Source organism: Somniosus microcephalus, chromosome 1 (assembly GCF_052327205.1).
Source record: "Somniosus microcephalus isolate GS21.2 chromosome 1, FLI_Smic_1.0, whole genome shotgun sequence".
In the NCBI taxonomy this organism is placed as follows: domain Eukaryota; kingdom Metazoa; phylum Chordata; class Chondrichthyes; order Squaliformes; family Somniosidae; genus Somniosus; species Somniosus microcephalus.
Window position 1 is genome coordinate 281,991,206 of NC_140987.1, and position 15,790 is coordinate 282,006,995.

The 15,790-nt window shown below is 44.2% G+C and overlaps 1 protein-coding gene across 1 annotated transcript in view; it reads left to right on the plus strand.

Annotated features, from left to right (window-relative positions):
- Nucleotides 1–1,346: 1,346 nt before the first annotated feature.
- Nucleotides 1,347–15,790, plus strand: part of LOC147124813 (Golgi-resident adenosine 3',5'-bisphosphate 3'-phosphatase-like) — a 29,983-nt gene continuing 15,539 nt past the window's right edge. The window contains exons 1-3 of the mRNA XM_085993485.1: nucleotides 1,347–1,918; nucleotides 8,382–8,544; nucleotides 11,894–11,989. Of these exons, the coding sequence (XP_085849611.1) occupies nucleotides 1,586–1,918; nucleotides 8,382–8,544; nucleotides 11,894–11,989 (592 nt within the window). The 5' untranslated portion in view covers nucleotides 1,347–1,585. The remainder of the gene's footprint in view (nucleotides 1,919–8,381; nucleotides 8,545–11,893; nucleotides 11,990–15,790) is intronic.

The following is a 15,790-nucleotide window of genomic DNA, read 5'->3' on the forward strand; positions in this document are numbered from 1 at the left end:
GTGGCAGAAGGGTCAGTGGCCAGAGGACACAGATTCAAGGTGACTGGCAAAAGAACCAGAGGAGACATGAGGAAACATTTTTTTACACAGCAAGTTGTTGTGCTCTGGAATACACTGCATGAAAGGGTGGTGGAAACAGATTCAATAGTAACATTCAAAAGGGAATTGCATAAATATGTGAAGGGAATTTTTTTTTTTACAGTGCTATGGGGAAAGAGTGGGGGAGTGGGACTAATTGGATAGCTCTACTAAAGAACTGGCACAGGTACGATGGGCCAAATGGCCTCCTTCTGTGCTGTATCAGTCTATGATTTTATGAAGTAGTTTGTCACCTCCACAGTCAATTGATTCAATACTTTCCTGGACGACTTCCCATCCCCTACCTTCTATAAACTTTAGCTCATCCAATACTCTACTGTCCATATTCTTTTCCAAAGCAGGTCTCTCTCACCCATCACTACCATCCTTGATGACCTATACTGGCTCCTGGCCTCCCAGTGGCTCAAATTTAAAATTATTATCCTTGTTTTTAAATCCCTCCATGACTTCACACCTCTCTACCTCTGTAATCTCATGCAACCCTACCATACCCCTCAAACTTGTTGTTCCTCTGGCCCTGCTATCTTGTACAAACCCCTTCTCCCTCAGCCCTGTCATTGTTGGCTGTGCCTTCAGCTACACAGGCCAACTCTCCGGAAATCCCTGCTTAAACCCTACAACCTCTCTCCTCTTTCTGATTGGACCAATAAGGAGACACTGGGTTGCCCCATGTCATCAATCCAAATAAAAAAATAATCCAACCAAAGTGCCCACTTTATGAGGAGCACAAAGAATAAACATCCAAATCATACAAAAGAAACTTAATAAATTGAATCATAATATTGTTTCCTGCATCGACTACACACTCCAGTCCTTGCGATGCCCATCAGTCACAGAAGGCCTCAAGCGTACTCGCAGATAGCGTGTGCTCCTTCTCCAGGGCCACCTGGGCACGACAAAACCGCAGAAGAGAGGCAGGTAGCCAGAGCGAACACCCCTAATGTCCATGTCCAACCTGGACCTGTGGATGGCCACCATGCCCAGGCCCAGGAACAGACCCACAAGGACGTCCTCCGACTTGCCTACCACTTGAACTTCAAGTCACTGCAGAGGAAAGACTTGCCTACCACCTCTGGTCTTCAAGGAGGAGACATTCTCAAAACCCACTTCTTTCACCAAATTTTTAGTCACCCCCTCCACATATCAACCTTCTTGGCTTGGCCTCAGTGAAGTTACTTGGGGTGGGGGTTTTTTCTACCTTAAAGGTGCTTTATAAATGTAAGTGGTTCTACTAGTTGATTCCCACATCCATGAAGGCTAACACTCCATGAGGCATATCATAGGCACAGGGGCGTTTCATTCAGTAATTGTGTTTGCAGTGTGGAGCTTGTGGTGTTAGTGAGCAGGACTTTATGTCTGCTTTACTTCCGCATCCGTTTTCTAAGGAAACTCCCTCCGTTCCCTCTCGGTTTCAGTGCTGGGATGAAACGGGGGGTTTGCAACCAGGTTTAGGGAGTCGCGGGCAGCGGCGGCGAGGCAGGGGGACATGGCTCCGATGGGAGTGAGCATCTCCCGGGGGCGGGTGCTCATCTGCATCGTGCTGGCCACCGGCATGGTTTATTATCTCTATTCCACCTTCGGCCGCTCGGCTGCTGGCGGCAGGGACGTCAGCGTCGATCTCCGCCAGCTCCTGTGTCTGTCCATCAAAGCGGCGGAGGAAGGAGGCCGAGCGGTGAGACAAGTCAAGGAGTCCAACTCACTCGGCCAAAGGTCCAAAGGGAAAACCAAGGAAGGCGCCGACGAGATGGTGACGGCGGGCGATTTGCTCTCGCACGGGAAGATGACCAGCTTGTTCAGCAATACTTTCCCACACATAAAGGTAAACTTGACCGACACTGCAGCCGCAGTCTAAATCTGCAGATAGGGCGTGGCCCGACTGCAGAGACTTTTCTCCTGTCTCTCCTCTGCAGTGATTCAGTGGATAGCACTCTGAGTCAGAAGGTTGTGGGTTCAAGTCCCACTCCAGAGACTTGAACACAAAAATCTAGGCTAACACTGTGGTGCACCATTGAAGGAGTGCTGCACTGTCAGAGGTGCCGTATTTTGGATGAGAGGTTAAACCGAGGCCGTCTGCTCTCTCGGGTGGAAGAAGAGCAGGAGTGTTATCCCCGGCGTCCTTGTCAATATACCTCAACCAATATCACTAAAAAACAGATTATCTGGTCATTATCACATTGCTGTTTGCGGGAGCTTGCTGGGCACAAATTGGCTGCCGCGTTTCTACATTACAACAGCGACTACACTTCAAAAGTACTTTGTTGGCTGTAAAGTGCTTTGGGACCTCCTGAGGTCATGAAAGGTGCTATATAAATGCAAGTCTTTCTTCCTAAGATTGCCAACCTTCCAGGATTGTCCTGGAATCTCCGGGAATTGAAGCTGCGAACAGCCCCTGGAGAAAGATCAGAAGGGCATTAAAAAAGAATTGTGTGTTTTTTAAAATTTTCTTTGATTATATTTGTTATAAAAGTATTGATGATGGTGGGGGAAGGCTGTTTTGACTGGGTGAGGCAGTAAGAGGTCATGTGATGAATTCTCCAGGAATACCTCCAATCAGAATTCTGGCCTGGTGTATAAATGCACATGTTCAAGTGTTCCTCCTAAGTCCTAGACACATTTTAATCCTGCACACGCTCCACTTCACCGTCCTCGTTTGCCATTCGGACACGTCTTGGTGCACCTTCTGGCAGTCTGGTGGTGGCGGGGGTCCCCAGTGGCGTGCTCTCTATGTGGGAGTCTTCCTATTGGGGATTTGGCACGGAGAGTGTTGCACAGAGCAGTCCCGTGCAATTAGCTTTAAAGTAGGTTCACGGACTCCCAGGCTGCCTGCAATTTCTGCGGTCGGCCGGGGGGGGGGGGGGTCCGTGTTCCATGTATACGTTGAGTGTGAGAGATTGCAGCCCCTCTTCCAATATTTGAAGGGGCTTCTCCTCAATCTTTAGCTGCACTTCAGTCCCACGCTTCTGATCCTTGGGCAGCCGGTGCGGAGGGGAGTGGCCAAGTCAGAGGACCTCCTCATAGGACGGGGCCCGGCCATGTTGGCCGTTAACAGGTCCAGACAATGAGCGGTCGATGGGGTCGTTCGGCCCGACTGCCTGCCTCTCTTCCGTGGTTATGTTCGCGCCAGGTGTCCCTGGAGATGGAGCACATGGTGTCTGTTGGTACGCTTGAGGCCTTCCATGCCCGTTGGGCACCGGAGGGACTGGCGTGCATAGTGGCATAGTGGTTAGCACTGTTGCCTCACAGCGCCAGGGACCCGGGTTCGAATCCGGCCTCGGGTGACTGTCTGTGTGGAGTTTGCACATTCTCCCCGTGTTTGCGTGGGTTTTCTCCGGGTGCTCCGGTTTCCTCCCACAGTCCAAAGATGTGCAGGTTAGGTTGATTGGCTATGATAAATTGACCCTTAGTGTTACGGGGATTAAATACGTGGGGTTACGGGGATAGGGTGGGATATGTGTTGGTGTAGGGGTTATGGGGATCGGGTGGGATATGTGTCGATGCAGGCTCGATGGGCCTAAATGGCCTCTATCTGCACTGTGGGGTTTCTGTGTGTTCTGTGTGTGAAAACAGAATTTTGATTTATTGTGTTAAGTTTCCTTTAAATTTTGTTCTGCAGTTTTATTAGTTGTTTCCTTTTAAGAAAGGGGCACTTGCTATCTCATGATTGATGATATCAGTCATCAATTAAGTTTTAACCAATAAGAAGTAGACAGATTTTAAATCTCATTTTAATATTTAGACAGTGTCGCCCCTGCTCTTCAAAATGTTAAATTTTAAAGTGCAGAATTGTAGCTTGAGCTAGGTGCCGTGAACAAGTACGACAGCAACTGGGGGATAGGGCAGGGGAAGGGCGAAGGTAAGGAAGAGGTTTCCAAGGATATAACTACATGGGGTGGATACCCTTTCCCCAAAGTCCCTGTGGGTTTCCTTTGATTTGGGAGGTTGCTTTGCCACTCCTTGTCAACATTGATGTAGACACTGCTCCTGGTGTAGGCTTTTTTACGCTGTGGTTACATTGCACTTCAAGGAGGAACCATGTGCAGTTGGCAACTAGCAAGACCCCTAATTTTTTGCTTGGCTGTTGATCACACTGACTACAAGGAGAGTGCTTTGTGCATGTATGTTTATGGCTCCCTGACAGTGACACTTTTTAATGTTTTGAGAGCTCATATGGGACAGACTGCTTTCTTGAAACATTAATAAAGAACTCAATATAATTTATAATAAAGCGCCTAGCCTGCTTAAAACCTAGCGTAACGCTGCAGTGTAGTTGTACTGCACACAGTGTCAGGCTCGGTGGTGTGAGCTTCCTCCCCGAGAAGGGTTTATAACCACTGCCTCCTGACTCCACTCGCTGCCACTTTCACTACATGTTGATACGAACTTGGTATTGTACGTGTAACTTTAATCAGACGAGGCTTATAGAGCTCTTTCTCTCCCACTCTTTGTCTCTTTTGAATTCTCACTCCACTTACAACTTTAGAAATGAAACAGCTTTGCACCAATGTTGCTATTGTGTAACTAAACTCTTTTGATGTATGATACTATATAAATGTACTTTTTCTTTTCAATTTAGCCTACTCTGGCTTTTCAAAATTCATTTTCTCCTGGGCACTTACAAAAATGCTGCCATTTTTTCTTGCTCTGTTTTTTTATTACCAGGTGCAACTTCTACCATACTCCAACATGGACTCCCATTTTGTTTTTAATCCTCTCTTAGTATTGCCGACTGATGTGGGGCAACTTAGGGGATTTGGAAGATCTGGGGGTGTTGGATTCAATGCTTAACAGATCCAGTCACTGCAGAGCAACAATTACTGAGGCAAATCGAATACTCAACAATGTAGCCAAATCAGTACAGAACAAAGGATGTCATGCTTGGACTGCCCAATGCTTTGATCAGAGTGCTCCTGGGTCTCTTTTGATCACTGGACCATAAGGGAAACATTCTAATCCGAGAGGCAGTTCAGAGAAGAGTTATAATTGATTCCTAATGTTAAGACCGAGTAAGGAGGAAAGGCTGAAGAAACTAGCTTTTTAGCCTTGAAAGGAAGCTCAGAGTATAACTGCTTAAAAGAATTTCAGATAGTGAACAGTATTGAAAAAGTAAATTCAGAACACTGCAACTAGTTAAACAATGACTGTAGAACAAGGAGACAAAGGTTCAACCAAGTAGAAGCAATATTTAAGACTGTTGTCAAGATGTTCTTCACAAAGATTGATCAATATATTGAATGGACTTCTGGGTAGTGTAATGAAGGCAAAAAGCCTGCATTTAAGGAACAGTTGGTTGTTTTGATGGGTTCTCTTTAGTATGTTGTGGGCGGATGAGCTAGGATTGGCTAAGTGGCCTCCTTGACCGATATCTGCCTTGTGATCTGATCCTCCAATATTAATATTGCACCCGCAGTTTGAGATAATTGCCTTTTCCTTGCTGGAAGCAGGGTTAGTCAGTTACTACAAATCCCCAAAGTACAAGAAATTTCAAAACCAATTTCATCTGAACCTATGTTGTGGGCTGCAGTGAATTTACCAATTTAATTGGCTGCTAGCACGGAAAGCAAGCTGCTGCCAGCAAGTTCCAGCTGTAAACCTGTCCCGAGTGGGGGGAAAAAAAGGCAATAAAAGGAGGCTTGTTGCTTGAACTTGCCAGTGGCACTATGTTGTCTGCTTTGTAGTGAGTTAACTTAAAAGACTCACATTTCATACACTGGATGTGCCATCCAATCAGTCACCGTGGGAGCATGGCAAATTTCACATCTGTTCATTTAGCTGCCGTAAACTGCCTCTGGCAAGTTTAATCAGTGGGACGTTCTCAAGACACCTTTGCCTCAAGGTGGCTTCTTTACTAGAAGAAAGAAAGTTAATCCAATATATTGCAGAAAGGGAAAGGTTTAGAAATAGTGTTTCACTATTGTATATAATGGAAAGGAATTTACATATTAAATAGACTTGCAGTAAACCATCCTTTTCTTAATAGGGTAATGATGGATTTTTATTCATTGGACATTAGTCCTGCTTCCCCCAATGTTACTTGCAAGTACTTTTGCACATAGTCTTGACCCCCTGTTGCTAGGAGATCAGGAATAGTTCTTGGATTTTGTAGATTTTTCTTGGTGGATATATTGGCCTAGAAATTTGATGATGCTGGGCCTGTTTTACAGGCGTAAAATGGGTGCACAAGCGTCCAACATGGTGGGTGGCGGGTTCTGAGCTGGAAGCACGCTGCCGCCATATTAATAGAGGCATCAAAGAGGTGTCCAGGGCCTGCATCTGAAACAGGTAGTTTAACCCTTTGCATATGCAAATAAGGAATCTAGGGGGAGAAATTCAGTAGGTTGCGCCACCCGTTAGCGCCTTAAGTGGGTTGCAAGCCAACTGGCGCCCGGGCACGGCACTGTCCACGCCTCCCGCTAAATTCCGCGGGATGTTAGTGGTGGTGCTAACTGTTAGCGCTGTGCTGCTACCGATGATGTCATCGGTGTGCGCAGCGCCCCGCTGACGCCCCGGCCACGATATTTGGCAGCGCCCCCTGATTTACCGCCGGACGCTATGTCCGACTGGTTCGGGGGGGCCTACCTGCGGCCGGGGAGGCGCAAATTAAAGGAGAGGTGCGGGGCGGCCATTTTTGTTGTTGGCCGCCTGCCAGCACCTGCCTGCGCTCCCGTCCCCGGCCTCCTGAACCCCCCCCCCCCCCCCCTCCCTCCGGAGTGCCGGCTGCGTTCCAAGAGCCCGGCACTTCTCTTCGGTGCCGGGCTCTTTTGCCTGCACTCCCGATCCTCGGGGGCCCAGCTGGGCCCCAGATCGCGCTGCACAAGGCCCCTCCCCTTTAAGAAGGGGAGGAAGGCCTGCAATACCGCAGCGCAACGTTGAGCTGTGGCACGTTGCGCCACGATATTCAGTCGCAGCGCCCCAAGAGGGATGCGGGGCGCCTCCAGTAACGCCGCGCTTCCCTTTGGGGCGCTACCACTCAATTTCCGGCGGGCGGCCACGAATGCTTCTGGGGCGCTACTTTTAGCGCCCTGGCGAGGCTGGCGCCCCAAACGGGGCTATACTCAATTTCTCCCCCCTAATGCTTGTTTGATGGTGCTAAGTGTGTTCAGTAAAATGTGGTCGACAGGCGGCCTACTAGTGGTCCATAAAGGTACTGCTGTATGCCACCACCAAACAAGTGAGTGTTGTAAAATATACTTATCCGAATGTGATGTCGGGAGGAGGTGGAGTGGTCCGAAGACTGTTGCCAGCTTCCACTCAGCCCCTCCCAAACATCCCCTTTCCTCTCCCGCATGCCCTCCCACTCTCCCAGCACTCTCCGAGGGTCGCTTCCAACAACGCAGGGGCCAGAAATTGCAATCCTCTTTGACAGCGAGCTTCCTGTTGATGCCCAGCTAGTGTCTACAGCTTGCAGTTTATTAACATTAGGGCTGTAAATATGATTCCCATTTGTTTGAATGGCAGGTGTGGTGGTACAGTCCAGTCAGGTGACGAGTTCCCAATGGCATCTTTGTATTTGATTTAGATCAAACTTCAATTTATCAGAAGCGGTACAAGTCAAACCTTTTCACAGGAATGTTCATTAACATTCAGATCACTGGAAATGGTCACATGTCAGCTGCATGTTATTTTAGTTTAAAATGTTGAACCATGGTATTTTCCTTGTCCCCTTTTGGCTGCCTGTGTTGCTATGGACGGTCACTTTGAGACTTACTTGAAAAATGACATACTGCTGAAATAGTCCCTTTGAGCTATTTTATTTTCCCAAGAAAAGTTATATGGCTTTAACTTTGAAAAGTTCCACTTCTAGTTTAATTTTTAATTTTTCTTGGAACAGATCTGGATGTAGCTTCTTTTTGCTTTTAGAAATTGTGAATTAAATCATGAAGCCAACTTGTAGCTTCATACAGTATACAGTTCCCTATCTTTTATCTGCAGATGTGATGTAGTAATGTCCAAGACATCTTCGGCTGTACTTTCATTGCAGCATTTTACTACTAGGAATTTATTCATGTCCATCACTTGCTGCTGTTCTCCTCTTTAGGCTTAGAGCAAGAGAAACCAGAAATATTGGAGTTTGACCATGTGAAGATGAAAACCCGGAAAGTTCAGTCCTACTTTGTGGGACTAATTCTGTTTTGTTGCTCCAATTAGCTGTTGCAAGAAAGGAATTCATCCCAATGATGGACTGTGAAAAGATGCTTTCTAAAATACTGAACTCCAGTTGCGTAATGAAAATGTTCCTAGAGCTGAGTTTTAATTCTGTTTTATTAATATTGTTTTGTTGCTAGGTGATTTCAGAGGAGCATGATAACTCCAAAGTAGACAAGAGCCTCGTGTGGAATTATGAAATTCCAAGTTTAATCCAGGAAAGCATCGGCAATGCTAGGATAGTGCCAGCAGAAAGTGTAACGGTATGGATCGACCCATTGGATGCAACCCAGGAATACACAGGTGGGCGCTGTTCACCATTACTTGACCTGTGCAGTGATAGCACTGGAATTACCATGTCATCTTTCACATTTAACAACAGATTACAGATAGCTGTTAAGTTTTCAGGTTTAGTTTCATGATTTTATAGTGTTAAAAAGAAAATCGCAATTATTCTAGTCTCTCGTGTCACATAGAAATTAAAATTTAAGAGATAGTGCCTTGCACCTGTGGAATTGGCATTCTTCAGGCACAGGGCAGAAGAACAAGGCCTAGGGATTTGTTGCATTCGGTCTCCACCCCTATTGCATTAAATCCTGCTTACTTGAGAGTCTGTGTGGGTACTGGCAGCAGGCTGAAGATGGGCAGGTGAAATAACAACAGAAAATGCTGGAAAAACTCAGCAGGTCAGGCAACATCCTAGCTTCTAATCTCTTTTACTTCTTTTGGTTCTTTTATTCTTTTGTCCGATCGCAGCCCTGCCTTCGATCCAGTTCCTTTTCTCTCCAGTTTTGAAGAAGGGTCAAACCCGAAACGTCAACTCAAATTTCTCTCCACGGATGTTGCCTGACCTGCTGAGTTTTTCCAGCATTTTCTGTTGTTATTTCGGATTTCCAACATCTGCAGTATTTTGCTATGGGCAGGTGAATGTTCTTTTCACTTTTTAGCATTCCCAAGGATGTTTGGATACAATAGGGGCTTTCTGGCTGCTAATCTCCTTTAACAGAACCAGAGGCGACATGAGGAAAATCATTTTTACACAACAGGTGGTTAGGATTTGGAATGGACTGCCTAATAGGGTGGTGGAAACAGATTCAATTGTAGCTTTCAAAAAGGAATACTTGAAGGAGAAAGTATTGCAGGGGTATGGCGAAAGAGTGGGGGAGCGGGACTAACTGGATTGCTCTTCAAAAAAGCACAGACTCAATGGGCCGAATGGCCTCCTTCTATGTTGTACTATTCTATGATTCTATTAACAGTCCAAAGGCCCCAATCTCCGAGGTCTGACACACAACTGCAGGAGAGAGGCCTGGGCCTGGATTTCCAATGGAACTGGTCCAAGGGAGGAAAAATACATGCTGTAACCTAACTAAGGGTGCAGCGCACCTGAAGAAAGCTGTGCTTGTCATGCACCCACTGGACTAATAGGATTTCCTATCATTCTCACTTTTACGTGATAACAAACCTGTGAAGTCCTTATGTAGGATATTCTTTGCAGATTAACACTAAGGGCATCGTCGGCTGATGCATTTCTTTTACACTGTGTCAAAATGTGTGGAAGTCACTAACAAATCAACATGAGATATAAGGTAAGTTATAATATAGCTCCAGCTGAAGCGTTTTCAATGAAGGACAAGATTATTTAGCTGTCTACTATTGCGGTGTGTGAGGTATGGACTTAATGTCCACTTCAATTTGCAACCAGGCAGAGAAGGGACACTGCCCAATGGCTTAATGGGTTCATTCAGTGAGTAGCTGAGCCATACAGACTAGAAAGGTCCACAATTTCATCCCAGCCCTGTTCATAGTTAATTAATATCAGCCAGGAGAGTATTAGGGGCTGTTGGGTTAGAGAGGGGGAAATTGGTCAGGATTTATGGCTCTGGTCGATATCTAATAAAAGTCTATGTGCACATTGGATGAGAACAAGATGGGGTTTACCTGTGAGGCTGCTGGCAGCTGAGTAGTTTGCTGCTACTCACATGAACAGTATAACAGTTGGACGAAGTACTGAAGGATGACTGATGCCTGTGGAACTAAACCCAGGGGAGTACAAGAGCCTTAAAGAGGGGAGAGGAGAAAATTGGCAACAAATATAAACTGAAAGGATGCTCATTTCTATTTAGTGTAGCTTTTCACTGGCTAATCTCATCACGGATATCAGCTGACTGGGAATTGGGGCATCCAGCTATTGAGATGTTCCCTCCTCGGGTGTGGCTCAGTGCTTTTTCTTGATAGTTGGGAGATTGAAATCTGTAAATGGTATAGCTGAAAGGGAATAGTGTTCTACTTCTCTGCAGTATTACATTTCCAAGAAATCCCCTTTGTGTATATGTAAGATAAACTTATTAATACTGTTATTGCATATATACTTTTTCACTTTCAGTTAACCAATAGAATTGCTGTTTTAAGCCATAGTTTTAGTTTGAGAGAGGCCTGTGTAAAACAAGCTCAGATTACTCTCATTAGCAGATTAAAACTGCTGAGAAATAGTCAAATGGAGAGACGGGTGAATGCAATAATGAAAAGAATTACGCCACTATTGGGATTTTATTCCTTTTAAGTGGATGTAGTCAGTAGGAAGATTATTTCCTTAAAATATACCTCAGTTATTTGAGCTGCATCTTATTTAATTATCTTGGTTCCTTTAAAACTGAAAGATTTAAACATTCAATTTCATCCCTGCATAACCTTATTTGTATAAACATTCTTTATGATGTGACATAAGCACAGAAAGTGTATTCATAATGGTACTGAATCAGTAATAGTCTTACAAATAAAGGGCTGTGTTAGGACCGTGGTTTAAAAGTGTAAGAACCTTCTCCCCCACATAATATGAAGTCCATCTAGGATGTGGCTTATTTTTGTAAACACTCGGGATCTCGTCGGCTTTGCATGTGATAAATACGACATGTGAAAGCCACTAATGTATATTCTTTTTAATGTGGGTAAAAGAAAACAAAAAGCCTATTAACAAATCTTGAAAGTCTGCCTTTATGAAGTTAAATTGGAATTGACCAATTCATTGCTCTACACTGAAAAAGAACATTAAAAAAAATAGTCAATGGTTTCATTATTGATGGCAGTGTTAAGTTACGTCTAGCAAAAATGTCCCCCTTTTACATGAGCACAATTTTCTAATTCATTCTCGGGATGTGGGCATCGCTGGCAAGGCTGGCATTCATTGCCTATCCCTAGTTGTCCTTGATAAGGTGGTGGTGGACCTTCTTTTGAACCGCTGTATCCGTGTGGTGAAGATGCTCCCCAAATACTCTTTCACAAAAATATTCTTCCATTTATTCAACAAAATAAAATTCCCATCTGCTTCGCATCATCAACTAGCTAAACATGCTGGAATTTTATAAAAGTCATGCTTTTTTTTGACATTGTGTTTTATTTCAGGACAGCTTCACTAGGAATCATAATTTTGACGTGTTGGAATTGATTAGACATGATACCTTGATAAACTCCAATCATTTTATTTTTAAACAAATTGTCATTGATTCAGACATTGTAGTAGCCATCGATAATTTTATTTTTTGCTATGTTAACATGATGAAGCCATATAAAAGAGATGCTTTCACTGTTCAGTTTTTTGTTACTGTTGATGTTTCCAGTTTTCAGACTTGCACTTATCTTTTCTCTCTTATAGAGGATCTAAGACACTTTGTAACCACTATGGTGTGTGTGGCTGTAGATGGAAAACCAGTTATTGGAGTCATACATAAACCTTTTTCAAAATACACAGGTAAGTTGTTGATATAAAAGTAATTTAGTACCTCTGATCTAAAAGTTGCTAAGAGAAATGTCATTTCGATTTATTTATGAACTAATTCTGGTACATGCAGACATCACAGTTCAGTGGCTATCCCTGTTTTTCTCCTCGTAACTCTAATTTGGTCCAATTTGTTAATCAAAGGCTGAGACGCATACCATGTCAATTCAAAACCTGAGACTTTCTATTACTTATATAAAAATGGATGCTGGATTCATGTCCGTTTGCATTTCAATATTATCAGAAACATACCAAGTTTAAAGAGCTGGGAGAGAGGTAGACCTCGGGGGCAATTCTGGAATTTGGAGCAATGACAGTAAAATTGGGGGGACCTAATAGAGGGGCATCTCCCCCTTTCATTCCTCTTACCCCCCCCTCCTGAGTGGTTGTGCATTGGACTATTACCTTAAAATGAGGTAAGACAGCATTAAAGTCCTATTAAAAGAAAGAGTTGCATTTAGAAGAAAGAGTCAGAAGGACTGTGGGTTCAAGTCCCACTCCAGGGACTTTGAGCACATATATCTAAGCTGACACTCCAGTGCAGTGCTGAGGGAGTGCTGCACTGTCGGAGGTGCCATCTTTCAGATGAGACATTAAACCGAGGCCCCGTCTGCTCTCTTAGGTGGATGTAAAAGATTCCATGGCACTATTTCAAAGAAGAGCAAGGGACTTATACCTGGTGTCCTGGCCAATATTTATCCCTCAACCAACATAACAAAACTTTTATCTGGTCATTATCACATTGTTGTTTGTGGGATCTTGCTGTGTGCAAATTGGCTGCCACGTTTCCCACATTACAACAATGACTACACTCCAAAAGTACTTCATTGGCTGTAAAGCGTTTGAGACGTCCGGTGGTCGTGAAAGGCACTATATAAGTGCAACTCTTTTTTCAAGTCTCAGCTAGCGCGCTGTGTATGAAAGCCCAGAAGTGCAAGGAATGGCAAGTCAATTGAGGGCCATAGGGGAGGGATAGATGGCCCCCAAGAAGCCCCAGGCTGTTTTATTATCATCAATGTTCTGTTGTATTGAAGATCTGGACATAAGCTGCTTAAATAGGAACCAATTTCATTTGGAGAAGTTACTCTATTAATTATTCTAATACTCAACATAGAACAATCCTAACTGAGGAATTTTTACAAATTGAGTACAATAAACTCAATAATATAATAAAAGGAATGACTTTAGCACCAAAGTTTGTCCCCCTTTTAAATGAGTCTTGGCTTAATTAACAGCATGATCACTTTTCTGTAAGTTTTTTTCCCAGTATTACGTGCAGGAAGTTAGTTGGTAGCTTAATTGCCTGTTAACAGTAAGTTTTGTATTGAAATCTTTCATTGGATCTTGCATTTGCTTTTTGCATTACTTATTCTTGAATGAAAGACTTGCAGAAAAATGCTTTTCTCTGACGTAGGGACAGAGAGGACATTCATAACAGTACTGAATCAATAGCAGCCTTGTGAGAACCAAGAGCCTATGTTAAGACCATGGTTTTTGAAGGGACTTTTAGGTTTACAAAGTGCGTGGCGTTTTGCCTGTTTGCAGTAAAGGGTTAGGAGGTGGGACAAAGGAAGTGGGAATGCACAGTCAGAGGATTTTTGTGGGTTTCGGGGTGGGGGGGTGGTGGGATGTAGGGTTGGAGGAGTTTACAGAGATAGGGAAGGACGAGGCCATGAAGCACTTTTAAACACACGGATGAGAATTTTAAATTGGAGGTGTTCGGGCACCAAGACCCAATGAAGGTCAGCAAGGACAGGGGTGATGGGTGAGTGGGACTTGGTGTGGATTATGTTCAAAGGAATACTCCACAGATTATGTTCAAAAGGAATAGCCCACAAATGTATCTCAGAAATATATTCGTGATCATTTAAAAGTATTTCACAGTTACTTTAAAAAAAAAAAAAAAAACTTGTTGAGTAAGACACACTACACAAGAGCAGCCATCTCGCGGAGTGTTTGAACACAGTCATTGAGGAGTACCTGCGTGCATTTTCAGAGTTCTATAAGGTGAAGGGGCAGATTTTCAATTTGGCGCCTGGGCTTAAAACTGCTGTTATGGATTGGGTTCCTGTTATTGAAAGTGCCCGCTTTTCATTTCCATGGAGATGAAAAATTAGGCAATTTTTATTAAGGGTGGCTGATCCGCAACTCTGCCACTTAACATTACTGTGTCCTTTTAAACAACTTCAGTATGCAAGTACTGCCTAGCAACCTTGGCTGTCTAGTTCACATAGGCATGATTAAGAATTGCTGTCTTACGTGCTTAAAATATTGGAAAATGTCAATTAGGATGTCCCTGCCCTCAAACTAATGGCACCTTGAATTTCCTGAAATATGCGCCATAGCTATGGTATATCTACAGCATACGCCATTATTTTAGTGCAGAAATTGCAGGAAAAAAACCACACCATAATTTCCTGGGGCTCTTGCACCCCTCCACCCTAACCCGTGTAGAAACAATGAGAATTTAATTAGCATAGTCCCGCCGCCATTAAATCGATGGTGAATTGCAAATTTAATGAATACCTGTTTCCTCGCCACTGACACATGGGCCTATAAATTCAGCCATGCAGCGCCCGTTTATTGGGTGCTAAACAGCCTTCTAAGCCTTAATAGGTGGGCAGGAAGTGGGTGCATATTTACGGTCAGAAGTGCGCCGCCTGCCATATTGGATAATCTAGTTGCACGAGCATTAGGAACGCACGTCGAGGATATTTAAAGGGGCGTTTCTATTTTTTTGAACACCCCAGTGCTTCACCTGCCACATGCTTGCTCAGTACAATGTGCGCTAACTGACAGGAAAGACCCCATGCTGACCTGAATGTGAAGCGCGAAGTGCAGTTCTTCCCCCCCGGCTCCACATTAAAAGAACGCGGACTGCTTCCCTCCCCCTGTTGCCCACAAGCTACGAGGCCTGATTTCTTCCCCCGCCCAGGAAACCATTCCTCCCCCGACTTCCGATCTCCCTATCCGGCTTCCATTTCTCCCCCCCCACCACACCCCAGACTTCACTTACCTGAGGGCCACTGCAACATTAGCAGCAGCCCAATCTTGGTTTACGCTTCACTGGAGGGCTTCCCCCGCTTCAAGTTAATGAGGCCTGAGGTATAATAACAGGGGCTCCTCTGACTTCATCATTCAGTCATAGGGATCATGCCCTGCCTGACCCACTTGCCCAAATTGCTAGGCTATGGACTGAAAAATAATGGCGCTGAAGCCCAGGCAGTGACATGACTTATTGACATGAAATGCATTCTGCGATTGCATTTGAATGATGTGTTTGCTCATCGCGATTTGTTGAAAGACAGGTTCTTAAACCATTGCATTGTCAATAAAAAGGTAATCGGCCAGATTTTGCTGTAAAAATAACAGTGAGGCTAACGGCGCATACCGTTACTTATCCGCAAATCAGTCAGCCAGTTCCGGCGAGCGCACATGCACAGTTAAATGCGAAATTCCAGAAGTTGCTGTCGGAGATGCGCTGCCCCTGGTATTGAATGGCATGAAGTTCCTGTACTGACGTCGTAGATAGGAACTAAACTCGCCACAAAAAGTTAGTAAATTCCAGTGTAAGTACCCTTTTAATGGTGTGATATGTTTTAATTACTGCCAAACAACCTTTCTGGCAGTGAAAGTTAATTTTTACAATTGTGGAATTTCATTCCTTCAGCTTTTAATTATTGTTGGAGATCTTAAAAATAATTTAAATAAACTTTTTTTACTTTTCTTTTGTCTCTTTTAACACTCTCTCTTAATCTAATCATTCTTTCCATC